Consider the following 14492-nt stretch of genomic DNA (forward strand, 5'->3'; position numbering starts at 1 on the left):
ATTGCTTTTTCTCAGCAGGACAACAGGACCTTCCAGGTAGCTGTCCTAACGCTTGATAGGACTTTTGCCCCCAGTATTTTCAGTCTTTCCACAGAAGGAAGGCTAACAGATCAGGCTGCAGTGGGGCAGGACAAGGCAGCCCGCAGGCACGTGGATGCTGGGCGTGTCCAAATAAAGACTCCTGTTTGAGGGTTGCTACTGAATAGACTCGTCCAGGCTAACTGAGTAACAAACTCAGATCTGAAGAATCCTGGTCCAGCAAGACTCCCATTTGCCTTTCTTACAGAGAATGCAATGCTTGTTTCCCAACGAGAATTTCCATTATGTTTTAAGCAAAGAAAAAGCCCAAGCACTTTGTGCCCAAACAAATCAAACCACCAATAAATCTCCCTGTTAGGGCAGACCTGGATTCCAGGCCTGGCAGAACTCGCCAGAGCTGATGGCAGAGGATTGCTGGGCAGAGAAGAGAGAGATGTTGGAGGGCTGACAGGAGGTACTGCTGAAGGAGGAGCGTGCAACATGCAACAGGCTCAAACACTTGTGAAGGGGCTCAACTACTGAGGCTTCCTCGAGGGAAAACGATACAAACTTACAAATCATGACCATTAAAATACACGAAGACCCTGATTCCATCTCTCCTGCCTCACTTACTGTGGCGTGACAGTGGATTGTTCAAACATCTCTGCTGGTATTGTACTTTCCTAATGCTGTGATAAAACAGCATGACCAAGGCAATTTAAAGAAAGCATTTAAGCTGGAGACTCAGAAGGTTAGCGTCCATGACCACTATGGCAGGGAGCATGGCGGCAGGCAGGTAGGCAGGCAGCAGGCAGGCAGCAGGCAGGCAGGCAGGCAGGCAGGCAGGCAGCAGGCAGGCAGCAGGCAGGCAGCAGGCAGGCAGGCAGGCAGGCAGCAGGCAGGCAGGCAGCAGGCAGGCGGGCATGGTGCTGGAGCAGTAGCTGGAAGGTTACATCCTGACCCACAGACGTGAGTGAGTCAGAGAGAGAACTAACTGGGAATGGTGTGGGTTTCTGAACCTCAATGCCCACCCCAGTGACGCACCTCCTCCAACAAGGCCACACCTCCTAATCCTTCCCAGACAGTTCGACCAACTAGACACCAAGCATTCAAACACGTGAGCCTATAGGAGTTGTTCTCATTTGAAACGCTACAGTTAGCTTCTCTGTTGGGCGTTTCAAATGTTCAGTTTGGTTCTGCCTCAGGGTTCCAGTCAGAGGTTCCTCACTTGACTCAAGAGGATTCACCCAAGTATGACTGCGATTGTGGTCAAGACAAGTAAAAGCCAAAAAGGAATCTGCTCTGCCAATGGTCTCCTTCCTGAAGCCCCCTCTGGCTGATTCAGACCCTTCAAACTATCACAAGTCTCTGGACCTTCCAATGTCAACTTGAGTGTTCTTACCTATTTATCACACTACCTGGGGCACACACAGCATCCTAGCACATCTAGGGCACCAGGTGATGTTGGGTGTTGATTAGCAACCAAAGTGTGTATTTTCCCACACAATAGTTCAGAGGGATCCTCTACTAAAGAAATGTCTTCTAGTAATTAGTCATTAGGAACTACCTTGAGCTGTAGGGAAATTTAGCTATATATTTAAGTTCATTTATTTATTCTTATTTATGTATTTTACTATGTAAGATGTAAGTATTTAATCCCACTTATTTATTAGCGATGACTTTTATTTATTTAATTACTATGTAAGATAGAAGTCTTTAATTCCATCTATTTATTTATTAGCTACAAAAGATTTCATTCATTTTGTGTGTGTGGTGTGTGTATATGTACACCATCATGTGAAGGTCAAAAGACAACTTTTGGGAGTTGGCTTCTCTCTTTCCACCATGTGGGTCCCAGAATTAGAACTCAGGTTATCAGGATTGGAGTTGCAGGCTAGAACAGTGGTTTTTAATGTGTGTGTGTGTGTGTGTGTGTGTAGGGGGGCAGGGCCCAAACAACCCTGTCACAGGGGTCACATGTCAGATGTCCTGCATATCAGTTATTTACATTATGACTCATAACAATAGCAAAATTACAGCTATGAAGTAGTGATGAAAATAATTTTATGGTTGGGGTCACCCCAGCATGAGTGACTGTATTAAAGGGGTCATGTGTTATGAAGGTTGAGAGTTGCTGCTCTTGAATCAAGTTTTTAAAGAAAATCCCTTTATTCTCCCGATTGCATTTTCTTCTCTCTGGTTTTCAAATCTTTACTTTGTATTCCTGTAAACCTAAAAGAGAGAAAAACCAACTTTCCTTTCTCTAGTGGAAAATTCCATTCGAAACAACTAGGTCAGGCAGCTTCCAATGCATGTTCTCTCGCCATTTTCTTTTTTAAAGGCAAATGACTGTTTAAAATCACTGACCTCTGGTGCAGAAACTGACATGAAACTTATTTTTATTGACTTAAAAAGTGCTGTGGGAAAAGGCGTCTGTGACAAGTGATCTCAGGATGACAAATCTATTATTAAAAAGAGTTTACACTGGGTCAGTCTGTACCCATAAAGCGAATGTGTTAGACCATCAAGTAGTTGGCTGCTCTGTGAATAAAATGACACGGAACAAAAGCTTACAACAGATGACTTAGCGACAAAACCTTAAAGAAGGGCTTGGCATCGTATTCAGATAGGATGTGAGAAGAAAGCGATATAAAGAAAGCTGTTCCGTGAAATTAAAAGAACACAGAGACCAGTCAGCGACGAAGTGTGCGACAGAAAGGACATCTTTGGATGGGAATCTCTCCCAACTGGCTTCTAACTAGACTGTCGTGCTGGACTCATCACAGCACGAGACGGGCAAGAGCAGAGTGGCTGGACTTAGATGCTGGCTCCTAGTCCTCTCCCTGATGGCCAGACAGACATTCCACAGAGAAAGACAAGAGCAGAAGGGAGAGACACACAAAAGGGGATCACGGCCAGCGGGTGGATGTGTTTGTAACATTTGTACTCCCATGGGAGAACTGAGTCCTAGGCCAACCTGGGCTACACAGTGAGTTCCAGCTAGCCTGGACTACAGAGCAAACCCCTGTCTCAAACAAACAAACAAATGAACAAACAAGCAAACAAACAAAAACCCTTACCAAACAACCAAACACCATAAACAATATAAATTATATATATGTATATATAAAACATACATATAATATATCTATTATGTATAAAACATAACACAAGATCATGATGTATGGGGGGTTATCGGCAAGCACATAAAGAGAAACAGACCGGAAGCCTGAAGATGAATAAAGGACAGACAAAACCTTATTTGACTCCAAACTCCACTCACCAAAGGCCTGACTTGTTACAGACTGACAGAAGCCAAAGATGACTTTTCTGGCACATTTCCCCCCAAATATAGAGAAATTAGGGGGGGAAAGGATAACTTTTCAGAGGATCTCCAAGTTGACTCTGCGTATACCAACGACCCCACATTCTTTTAAAAAGAAATCCCAATCAAACTGTATTCCCAGTTCATAATAACTAATTACACACAGGAGTAAAGAGGGAAAAAAACCCACACACATAGGGAGATAGGCTCAGAGCTTTCTGCATACACAAATATCTCTCCACACTTAGGACAGCAGCACAGCAATCATTAAAACCAAAAGCCAAGCACTGCTCAGCAGGATGGAGAACACTCTGGCCAAAGACACAGTGTTACAGTTTTATTGATACAGACACTTCTCAGAATGAGATTTGGAACTGCCAGGCCAGACAAGGCGGGGATGCGGCTCATCTAGTTCAGTAACAATAAGAAACTAAGTAACCCGATTGAAGTTACATTGCTGATTCCTGAACTGCTGTGGTAGAAGTTGAACCTGAACAGGTGACTGCACACACAGCCTGTACCTGTACTCTCAATCTACCAAATGGACAGCGTCACCTATTCCCTGACAGCCCTAGAACCAGCCTCGAGAGGCTAGGTCAGGATCCCAGAAGGGGGAAAAAAAATCACAGAAAATCTATGACATGCCAGTATTCAATACAGATCTAAACCCTAAGCCAGGCAGCCTCTCCCAACCCCTCCTTCATCGTCTTCTCTTTCCATCAACAATTTGCCAGGTCTACCCTGACTTGATAAGGACAGTAATACCAAGATGACTTGACAACCCCCTTCCCAGGTCTCACACACAGGGATCATTAAGAGCTGGCTCCTCACCCCACACAGTGGCAGGGGCATCACTCCTCGACCTCGCTAGAAAGCAAATCTCAGGACCCACTCCAGACTTCCTGACGTAGAATCTGCGTTTGAAGCAGGTTCTCAATGTGTGTGCTCCGCACGTGGATTAAGATGTCTGACAAAGGTCTAACAGGCTCTTTATAAGGCTGGGCATCCCTGGCTTAAATCTCTCACTGTGGGAAAACTTGGAGGAGAGAGAGCAAACAGCTGGCTTGGAATAACAGCAGATTATTCGGATGCCCAAGCCGCTCTACTCTGTGATTAATTAAACCTCAGAAAGGAATCTTACTGTATCTGGGTTAGCGTCTAGGCAAACCTATGAACTAGGAGATGTCAACCAACATCAGTATCATCTTAAATGTCTTCTCCATTTCCCTACAAAGAGGCCCCGACAGAGAGAAGTTCAGTGCTAGGAAAACTTACTTCCCTTCGAATACACAATGAGCCCCGCCTTCCCACAAACGTGGGCCAGCTACAGGAAGGATCAAGGGCGGGCGGCACTTGAACAGGGAATACGGTATACACCAAAGGCAGGCCACTCGATGGGGCCTTCGGTGAAACTGACTGGTTTTTATTTTTATTTTTAATGTGTTTCCTTTTATCTGTTTCATGTGGTCATATTTTGTGTTTAGTTGCCAAAGTATGAAGTAAGGGCGGGGCTGGGGCTGGGTGGTCAAGCTGGTGTCTGGCATACACGAAGCCCTGAGTTCAAGTCTTCAGACTGCCAAGACAGACAGACACACTTAGAAACGAGGCAAGACTTGTGAGTTATGTCAAAGGACAAGAGATGGGGTTTAGGAAGAAAGAGAGGGGGACAGAAAGAAGGAAGTAGAGGAAGGAGGAAGGAAAGGAAGAAAGGAAAGGAAAGAAAGGAAAGGAAAGGAAAGAAGGAAGGAAGGAAAAAAGAAAGGGAGGGAGAGAGGGAAGAAAGGAAGGCAGGAAGGAAGGAAAGGAAGGGAGGGAAGGATGAAGGAAAGAAGGGACAGAGGGAGAGAGGGAGGGAAGGAGAGAAAGGGAAGGAGAGAAAGAAAAAGGGAGGATAGACAGACAGACAAATGGACGGACGGACATGGTGCTGACGTTCAGAGGGTGGGAAAAGCTCCCTGAAATGCCAGGGACTGCTCTCCTGCAGCAGCTGGGGGCTCCTCACCACCTGTGGGGAAGTGAGCTCACCCCACTGGAGGCCAAAGTCTGGGCAAACAGGGGTGTTCCTTCCAGCTACTGCCAAGTGACAGTCACCTAAAAACCCGACAGTTTGTAAGTAGAACTTATAAAACTCAAGGGTGGACTCCAAGCTGAGTGTTATAAATGACTCACTTTAAGGTAACCTTGCTTTGAGAATGTAGCTTTGTTTAAAAAACCGGAATGTCCCACTTACCACCATGAGGTTCAGGTCAGAAGAATTACAGGACACAAACAGCGTGGGGCTATTGGAGCCATTACAACCCAGATGTTTAGCCAAAGGCCCAGTCTTGTGTCACACAAAGAAGGATAGAGAGGCAGATTTAGACTGCTCATGATGGCCTCTTGATTGGTGAATTCTCTCTCATTTGCAGGATGCTTGTTTTGCATCACAGTCTAAGGAGTCATGGCAGTATAAGCAAAACACTTGGAAATCAAGATCCATGAGTTCGAGGCCAGCCTAGTTTATATAGTGAGTTCCAGATAGGTCAATTAAGATTACATAGATAGACCCTGTCTCAAAAAAATCAAAATAACGGTGGTGGTGGTGGTGGTGGTGGTGGTGGTGGTGGTGGTGGTGCTGGTGCTGGTGGTAAAAAGTCAGTTATGGGGCCAGAGAGATGCTTGCTGCATTTCTGGAGTACCGGATTTCAATTCCCAGCTCTCATGTGAGGCTCATAACTGCAGGTAACTCCAGCTCCTGAAAAAAAACTGACGCCCTCTTCTGGTCTCCCGAGGCAACTGCACCCATATGCACACACTTGCATACAGACAATCTATTAACTGTCAACTATTAACTAGCTATTAATCTCTATTAACCTATTAACTATCGCTTGAAAAGGTGGAAGGAGTAAGTAAATGATTCCAATAAAAAGAAACATCATACCGGGCGGTGGTGGCGCACGCCTGTAATCCCAGCACTCTGGGAGGCAGAGGCAGGCGGATTTCTGAGTTTGAGGCCAGCCTGGTCTACAGAGTGAGTTCCAGGAGATCCAGGGCTATACAGAGAAACCCTGTCTCAAAACAAAACCAAACAAAACAAAAACAAACAAACAAAAAAAAACAAAACCAAATCCAAAAAACCAAAAAAAAAAAAAAAAGAAAAAAAAAAAGAAAAGAAAAGAAACATCACCTAACCCTGTGAACACACTGGGACACAAGGAAGCCTCTGCATTAGGGGCGTAGCATTCACCACAGGAAGGGAAAGGGAGCAGAAATAATCACGCTGTATCAGCATGTACTCCACACTGTCAGAAATGATTTCTACAAAGATGCCCGCTTGTGGCTGTGCCTTTATCCTCCACATCCCTGTCTCCTTGTGGCCTTAACAAAGCATAACATGGATAGAATTCTAACAATCAGTCCCACGGGGCTGATGGGATGACCCAGCCAGGAAAAGGCACTTGTCACCAAACCTTACCATGACCGCACGCACACACGCATTTAAAATTCTGAGAGAAGGCTTCCTGCTAAGGGTGCATAGAAACTAGATAAAAAGTCACTGTGTCCCAGGATGATCTCAAGTCATTTAAAAATCAATAAATTTGGTTCTACCCTGGTAACAGCAGTCAGACACTCAAGAATGAGAAGGACCTGTACCAGGTTGGCCCTCACTCCTCCCACCCCACCCCCCTTTTTTCTCTCCCACAGTCCTTCCCAGAGCTATTTGAGTTTATCTATTGCTATCATTATCGTTATTTAAAACCCAAACTTCCCATGACGTTCAGAATGATGGTTCAGATTTTCTACTCATCTGTAGATATAACACACAAACACAACTTAAAGTGGTTTCTTAATTAAAACAAGTAGCAATGGTTACAGCGCGAGTTTGGGTATGAGATGTGGTAAACTTCCAGTCAGTCTAACTCACAGGCATGGGGCTTTGAGAAGTGTTGGCTGGTTGGAGTCCAATGTATTTATACATTTTTATTAGACTCGATTGAAAGATTTGAGAAGATGAATAAATTACTCTTCTATTCCCCTCATCTGCCATTCCAGACGAGGTGCTACAGATGTTGCAGAAGAAATTCAAATTGCATCTTCAAAGGAAGCATAACTTTAGTGAGCAAACGATTCACCCAAATCACTGAAAACTGGAATAGTTTTCTCCAGCCGTTCCCTCAGAGGGTGGCACTTAGGGGAAGGCGCTCACCTGTTTATCTGGCCGTTTTCTACTTCCGTGAAGTCATTAGAGTCATTACTGACATTGTCGTCCTCGGGCACCGTCATGTTCTGCAGCTCCGTTAACTCCAGGCCGCTTTTGAAATGCATCATATTCGGGTGTCTGTAGTCAAAAGATCAATCCGAGTTTCTTCTGTTCTGAGGATCTTTAGTAGCAGGCAGCAGCAAATACAGATGCCCGAGACCCCTAAAACAGAGCAAAACAGTTATTAAACGAATAGAAGATATTCTATTCAATGTGTTCAATGATATACAAACCGCTGTGAAAAACAAACAAATAATAAATTAGGTAAGAAATGACACTTTTAGATTTTGCTAGCAGACGCATGAAAACAAGAAGCCTATCTCTAAATTTTTACAGCTTTTACACATTTCCCTCCATTCTTCTACTATGGAATAAGACACATCCCATAACCTTTAGCTCACATTTATAGACACCTCAAGTTACGGGGCTGGAGAGGTGGCTCAGTGCTTAAGAGCACCGACTGCTCTTCTGAAGGTCCTGAGTTCAAATCCAAGCAACCACATGGTGGCTCACAACCATCTGTAACAGGATTCAATGCCCTCTTCTGGTGTGTCTGGAGAGAGTGACGGTGTACTAATACACAATCAATCAATTGAGCAAGCAAGCAATCGATTGATCAACCAGTAAATAGAACTAAAAAATCCTTTAAACCCTTGAAAAAATGAAAAGAGAAACTCCAAGTTAGTGTCAGGAAACACACACTCTTTTTATGAACCCACGTTTAGAATGAACGTGAAGGGTCACAAGATGACCTGAGCGAGTGAAAGGCACTTGCCACCAAGCCTGAGTATCTGAGTTCAAGTCCCATGACACACACACAGTGAAGGAGAACCAATGCCTGCAGCAGCCTCTGACTTCCACGTGTGTCCCCCAACCATAAACAAATGAGAGATTTAAAATTTAATGAGTAGCTAATTAAATGGATGTGGCTCGGCGATTTTAATGCGCTGTTCATGGCGCGGGCACAAGCCCATCACGGTAGGATGAGAGTAGAAATCAACAAACAGAATCACCAGGGATCAACCTATAACCCGGACAAATTTTATTTTGGAATTTACCAAATAGTTTATACATCAACGGAAAGCGATTAAGTCAATCTTCAGTGAAATCAGTCCATGTCAGGGGATTAGGGGATTAAAAACTCATACTCGGAGGACTTTGGTTAATCCACCCACTACTTTATTTCCTCATCGGAGATGGAGGATGATCAGAGGTCTTACTTTCCCTCATGTGGTCGGCGGCAGTGGCATAGTGGTCCTGGGGTGCCACGAACAAAACATATGAAAAGAAATTTGGGGTCGCAGCATTAAAATCAAAAGGACAGCCACAAAGGTAAATGAAAGCTCACATGCAAACCAGGGGTGGTGACACAGGTGACACTGCAGACATGAGGGGCTGGAGTGACATCCCCTTATACAGTAAGGGACTTAAAAAGACTCTTCATCAAAGGGGAAAGGAGGGCCAGGCGGTGGTGGCGCAAACCTTTAATCCCAGCACTTGGGAGGCAGAGGCAGGCGGATTTCTGAGTTCGAGGCCAGCCTGGTCTACAGAGTGAGTTCCAGGACAGCCAGGCTATACAGAGAAACCCTGTCTCATAAAAACAAAAAAAGGGGGGGGGCGGAGAGGGGGCTGGAGAAATGACTCAGCAGCTAAGAGTACTGACTGCTCTTCCAGAGGTTCTGAGTTCAAATCCCAGCAACCACATGGTGGCTCACAACCATCTGTAATGGGATCTGATGCCCTTCATAATGGTAATTTTGAGACTGTTTAGAATTGTGCTGTAAATATCATATGATATGCAGAATATCTGATATGCAAACCCGTGAAAGGTCTGTCCATCCCCAAAGGGGCCGCCGCTGGGACCCACAGACTGAGAACCGTCTGGCTTAGATCAAGAGCTACCAGCTAATGGCTGTTGTATGAGAGGAAGTCGAGTCTCCTCCAGGGACGAGCATCCCTCTCTCAAAAGGTTATCCAATCCCAGTGGTCAGTTATACAGACAGACAGACGTACAACATTAAATAGACACAGCAGGATGTACTTGTATTTGGATATGTGTGTGTAAAAACAATAATTAATGAAGTCACAAATTTGAGGACTAAGGAGCATGGGAGGGGCTGTGGGGAGACCACAACCCCTCTGGGAGTGGAGTGGAAATTATGTAAATAACAATATTCATGTAGGAAACTGTAAATTAGATAAAGGTAAAAAATAAAATTGAGGTTTAAAGAAGATAACGCAAATAAACAAATTTTCTACCTCCTTGAGAATATTTGATACATTATCTGCTTCTGAAAACCCCAAGAGGACAGCATCCTAGGTTAAGGGAAATCTGATATGCCTATACAGATGCCGTGGCTGGCATGCACCAGGAAGCCTTTTTACTCAGTGATAGCTAATGGAGCCACAGAAGTACCCAGTTTGGGGCATAATCTCTTTGTACGTGGAAACCACACAATAATCCAGTTCCTTCCAGGTCTCCCATCTAGACGGACAATCTTCTGGTGTCAGGTGATTAAACTTTTACAACAAAAGCACATTCTGAGCCTCTCTCTCCTGCTGCCCCAAGTGCCTCTGGGAAGGCAGGGAGCCAGGAGGGGGCGGTTGAGTGCAGCTGGCGCTGACTGCTTTGGGGGGGGGGTCTTCAAACAGCGGCAATGGAAGCCCTGTCTTCTCCATGCAGAGCTGGGTGCATTCAAGTGGCGGGACCCCGCTCTGACATCTGGGGTTCCTTTGATGAAAACTGGGTAATTTTTAGACTCGTGTCTCTCACTCTTGCTTCTAACACTGCCTGACAGGCTGTTGAAGTGAGCTTATGGGCCTGAAGAGGGGTGGATGGGTGACATTTCCAATCTGTGTTAAGGAGTTTTTCTCTCTCCAAACTAGAAGGTAATAGGGTAGCAGGCAGGGATTTTCTAAGGACAGAATTTGATTAGTAAGAAATTTGGAGTCTGCTGATTGAAGCTAACCTCTCCTGTTATCTCTTTGTGTGTATGCACACGTGTGAGTGCATATCAAGTGTGTGTGTGCGTGTGCGTGTGCGTGTGCGTGTGCGTGTGTGTGTGTGTGTGTGTGTGTGTGTGTGTGTAGTGCAAATGGCACTGACCTGTCATGTATGGAAGTGAACGTTACCCCACCCACTACAACCACAAAAACACCAGTCAGTACAAGTTCATCATAAGGGGCAAGTTTTCCCAGGTACAAAGTCTCCTTGAAACCTAACACATTCTTGAAGATGAAAACCAAAAACATCAGCCAAGTTCATCCTGCCTCCCCCTCCCCTGGGCTGTGCTGGGGAAATACCTGCGCAAATTCTCACTTACTTACTTGAGGACCCAGTGAGGTCTTAAAGATGGAGACTTAAAAATGTTGAAAATACCAAACCTTCAGGGACCTGAGACAGGGTTATAGGAAAGTGATTCGGACTGAACCACAAATTCCCTTTCTTCCCCGAGAGTAACACATACTTGACGGAGACTCTAGAACAAACATGAAAGAAATTCCACCACCTAAAAATAGGCTGGAGACTCCCTCCGTCCTCCTTGTCTTCCTTCACGCCTCCCTCTTCCATCTCTGCCCCCCGCAACGTCCCTTCTAGTTTAATGCTGAGGATTTTACATTGTTTTTAACCTGCTTTTTTTCATGGAGTAGCAGATTATAAGGGCTGAGAAGGACAGAAGTGTCTTTCTAAAGTTCTGGAGCCAAATCGTGAGTTCGAACCCTCAGTCTTCATGGAAAAGCTGTGTGTGCTGCTTATATCTATAATCCCAGAGCTGGGGGGTGGGGTTGGGATAGGTGGATCCCCAAAACTCCCTAGCCAGCCAGTCTAGTTGAACTGGCGAGTTCCGGGTTCAGTGAAGGTAAAGGGGAAAAGGGACTGAGAAAAACAGTCAAGGCTGACCTTTGGCCTCCACACGCATGAAAGTGAGCAAACACACACACACACACACACACACGCACGCACGCACGCACGCACGCACGCACGCACATACACATAGACCACATGCCTATGCAAAAACGTTAGTTCCTCACTAATAAAAAAATACAGGTTTTGTGTGAAAGACAACTTTACAAATGGATGAAAACATCAAAACATTATCTGTTCTAAGCAAGCAACAATCACCACAGTTTGGGAATCGATGTAAAGTTTCCAGAATTCTTCTGTAGAGACATGCTGCCTCTCACAGGTACCCCCTCAATAAATCTCTGTCAAATGTAAGGTGACTAGGTATGTAAATGTATACACACTCGAGAAACTGAGATTCACACGCATCCTTAGGAGATTTTCTTCGTGTGTGTGTTTTCGGTTTGTGTTCTGTCTTGCTTTGCTTGAAGACAGTCGCACGTAGGCTGCCTGAGGATGACCCTGAACTTCCAAATCCTCTGCTTCTACCTTCCAAGTGACGACATTACACATGGGCACCACCGTGCTTGGCTTTGATCCCAGAGCTCAGGAGGCAGAGGCAGGTGGATCTCTGTGAGTTTGAGGCCTACAGAGTGAGTTCCAGGAGAGCCACGTCTACACAGAGAAACCCTGTCTCAAGAAAACAAAGCAAACTATATTTGTTGGGATTGTTGGGTGGCGGCTCCAGGAAGACCACACCAGGCCAAACCGTTCCACATGAGGTTTATGGAGGAAAGGACAAGGAGGCGGTGGAAAGGGGGGTGGGGGGAAGAGACAGAAAGGGAGGGGTGTTCCTCTTATATATGGATGGTGACATGGTCACAGGTAAAGGTGGGAGGTGAACCAAGTGGATTCTGGGAATATGGTGGCCATTGCCTTGGCAACAGGTGTGTAGATCGCACTGTCACCTATGTGATGTCACAGGTTTCAGGGGTCCTGGTACCAACTATATATGTATGTGTATGTGTATGTATATATGCAAAGATCACTGCTAACACCTGGTTAACTGCTTGATGCCCACGAACGGGTATCCACACTGTCACTGCTGAAGTTCAGATGCTTGATAGAGAGACTGACAGGTAGATATGGAGCCTGAGCTGAGACTTCTCAGCAGAAGTAATCAACAGTTGGCCAACAGAGGAAGGAAGTTCAGATTGGACTTAACAGACACACAAACACATCATAATTTCCCCGAAAGATAAGCAATTATTAGCATTAAGGTGTTTGCCTATCATGTGATTTGGAACTTGAGAGACAGACAGAAGGATAGCGAGTGTGAGGCCAGTCCAGACTGCCGCAGAGAGACTCTGATTCAAAGGAGAAAGGAAATGAAAATCTTCAGGGCATGAGGGAAGGTGTGAGTTCAGGTCCCCACTGTCCAGCTTGCCTATGACCCCAGCATCGGGTCCAGGAGTCAGGGGAGCAGGAGGAAATGAGTGTATCCCTGGGGCTCACTGGCCAGACAGCCCTGTGGAAATAGTAAATTCTAGCTTCAGTGAGCGAGCCTGTCTCAAAAAACAAAGAGATGGCCCAAAGAGATAAAGTGGGTCACGCCAGTGGGTCAAGACCACCAGAGCCTAATGGCCGAGTTCAGTGCCTGGGACTGCCAATCCCAAAAGCTGTCTCTGACATCCACATGTGCACACACAGACACACACAGACACAGCATGCACAAGCATGCATGCACACACATACATGCACACGCATGAGCACACGCATGCACGCATGCATCAGTCAGACTGTATAGTTACATAAAGCAGCATACGATGTTAACCTAACTATAGTTACTACACTTCCATATTTAAAATAGTTAGAAACCACATCATACTCAGCACAGAACATTTATGATCCTTACCAGAGTCTCACACTGTTCCTTCCCCCCCACTCCCCCATATATTTTTTTATTTACATTTCAAATGATTTCCCCTTTTCTGGCCCTGCACTCCCAGAAAGTCCCATAAGCCCTCTTCCCTCCCCCTGTTCTCCCATCCACCCCTTTCCACTCTCACACTGTTCTTAAGACAAGAATTATTGTCCTGCTACACTGCAGCACAGCATCAAAGGAAACTACCTGATAAGATGTCTCTGTGTTGCATTACATACCAGGACCCTGTCTGGCTGTAAGTCACCTGGAGCCTGTTTAAGCCAGCAAGGGCATCCCATATAGGGTGTTAGCACACCATAAAACATTTTGCATGACAGAGGACAGAGCAAAGACACTGTCCAGGAAGATTTCGGAAATATACATGTTCACAAACTGTATGCGTCATATGGAAGGAAGGAAGTGAAGAAAAGAAAAAGGAAGAGAGATGACAGGACCTGGGGAGATCAGGACTTGAACTGTGTGTCTAAGGCTGGGGGGTGCTATTTACACTGGGGACAGTACTGTCACGCTTACTTAGCACTAGGACAGGGGCTGGCTGTCTCAGTTATGGGTAGTTGCAAGCTGCCCGGAAATGAACTTTGTTCCTCTGGTGGAGCAGCCCCCCCCCCCCCCCCGCTCCTGTTTTATTTTTATTATGAAGAAATGATAAGGATGATGATGATGATGATGATGATGATGATAAAGAATGCTAGAATCTTAGCTCAACACCCGGAGTCCACCCTAACCATTAACTAAGTTTGAGGACGTGTTAACAAGCCTAACAAAGTGTGCGTGTCAACAACTGAGAGAATCATGGGAGGGGCTCAGCACTGAGCCTGGGCATGCAAATCAGAGCTGCAAGAAGCTACAACCTCACATGCCTGTAGGACCACACTCGTCAAAAAACTCAAGAGATAGCAAGCGTTGTGGAGGGTGTGGAGAAGGAGCGTCCTTGTGCACTGTAGGTGGAAATTTACATTAAGATTCCTAAAAAAAAATTAAAAATAGAATCACCATATGACCCAACAATCCCTCTTCTGGGCACACGCCCAAAGGAATGAAATCACCACTTCTTGAGGACATCTGCACTCCTGTGTTCAGCGAGGCCTTACTCTGATAGTCGAGACGCTAGCCAGGACAC

At 45.4% G+C, this 14492-nt stretch overlaps 1 protein-coding gene across 5 annotated transcripts in view; it reads right to left on the reverse strand.

Moving 5' to 3' along the window:
- Positions 1 to 14492, reverse strand: part of Slc38a1 (solute carrier family 38 member 1) — a 71875-nt gene that overhangs the window by 45447 nt on the left and 11936 nt on the right. For all 5 annotated transcript variants that reach the window (XM_052160264.1, XM_052160263.1, XM_052160262.1 and 2 more), the window contains one exon: positions 7530 to 7745. In XM_052160264.1, coding sequence (XP_052016224.1) covers positions 7530 to 7651 — 122 coding nt within the window. In that variant the 5' untranslated portion in view covers positions 7652 to 7745. The remainder of the gene's footprint in view (positions 1 to 7529; positions 7746 to 14492) is intronic.

Source organism: Apodemus sylvaticus, chromosome 17, assembly GCF_947179515.1.
Source record: "Apodemus sylvaticus chromosome 17, mApoSyl1.1, whole genome shotgun sequence".
Taxonomy (NCBI): domain Eukaryota; kingdom Metazoa; phylum Chordata; class Mammalia; order Rodentia; family Muridae; genus Apodemus; species Apodemus sylvaticus.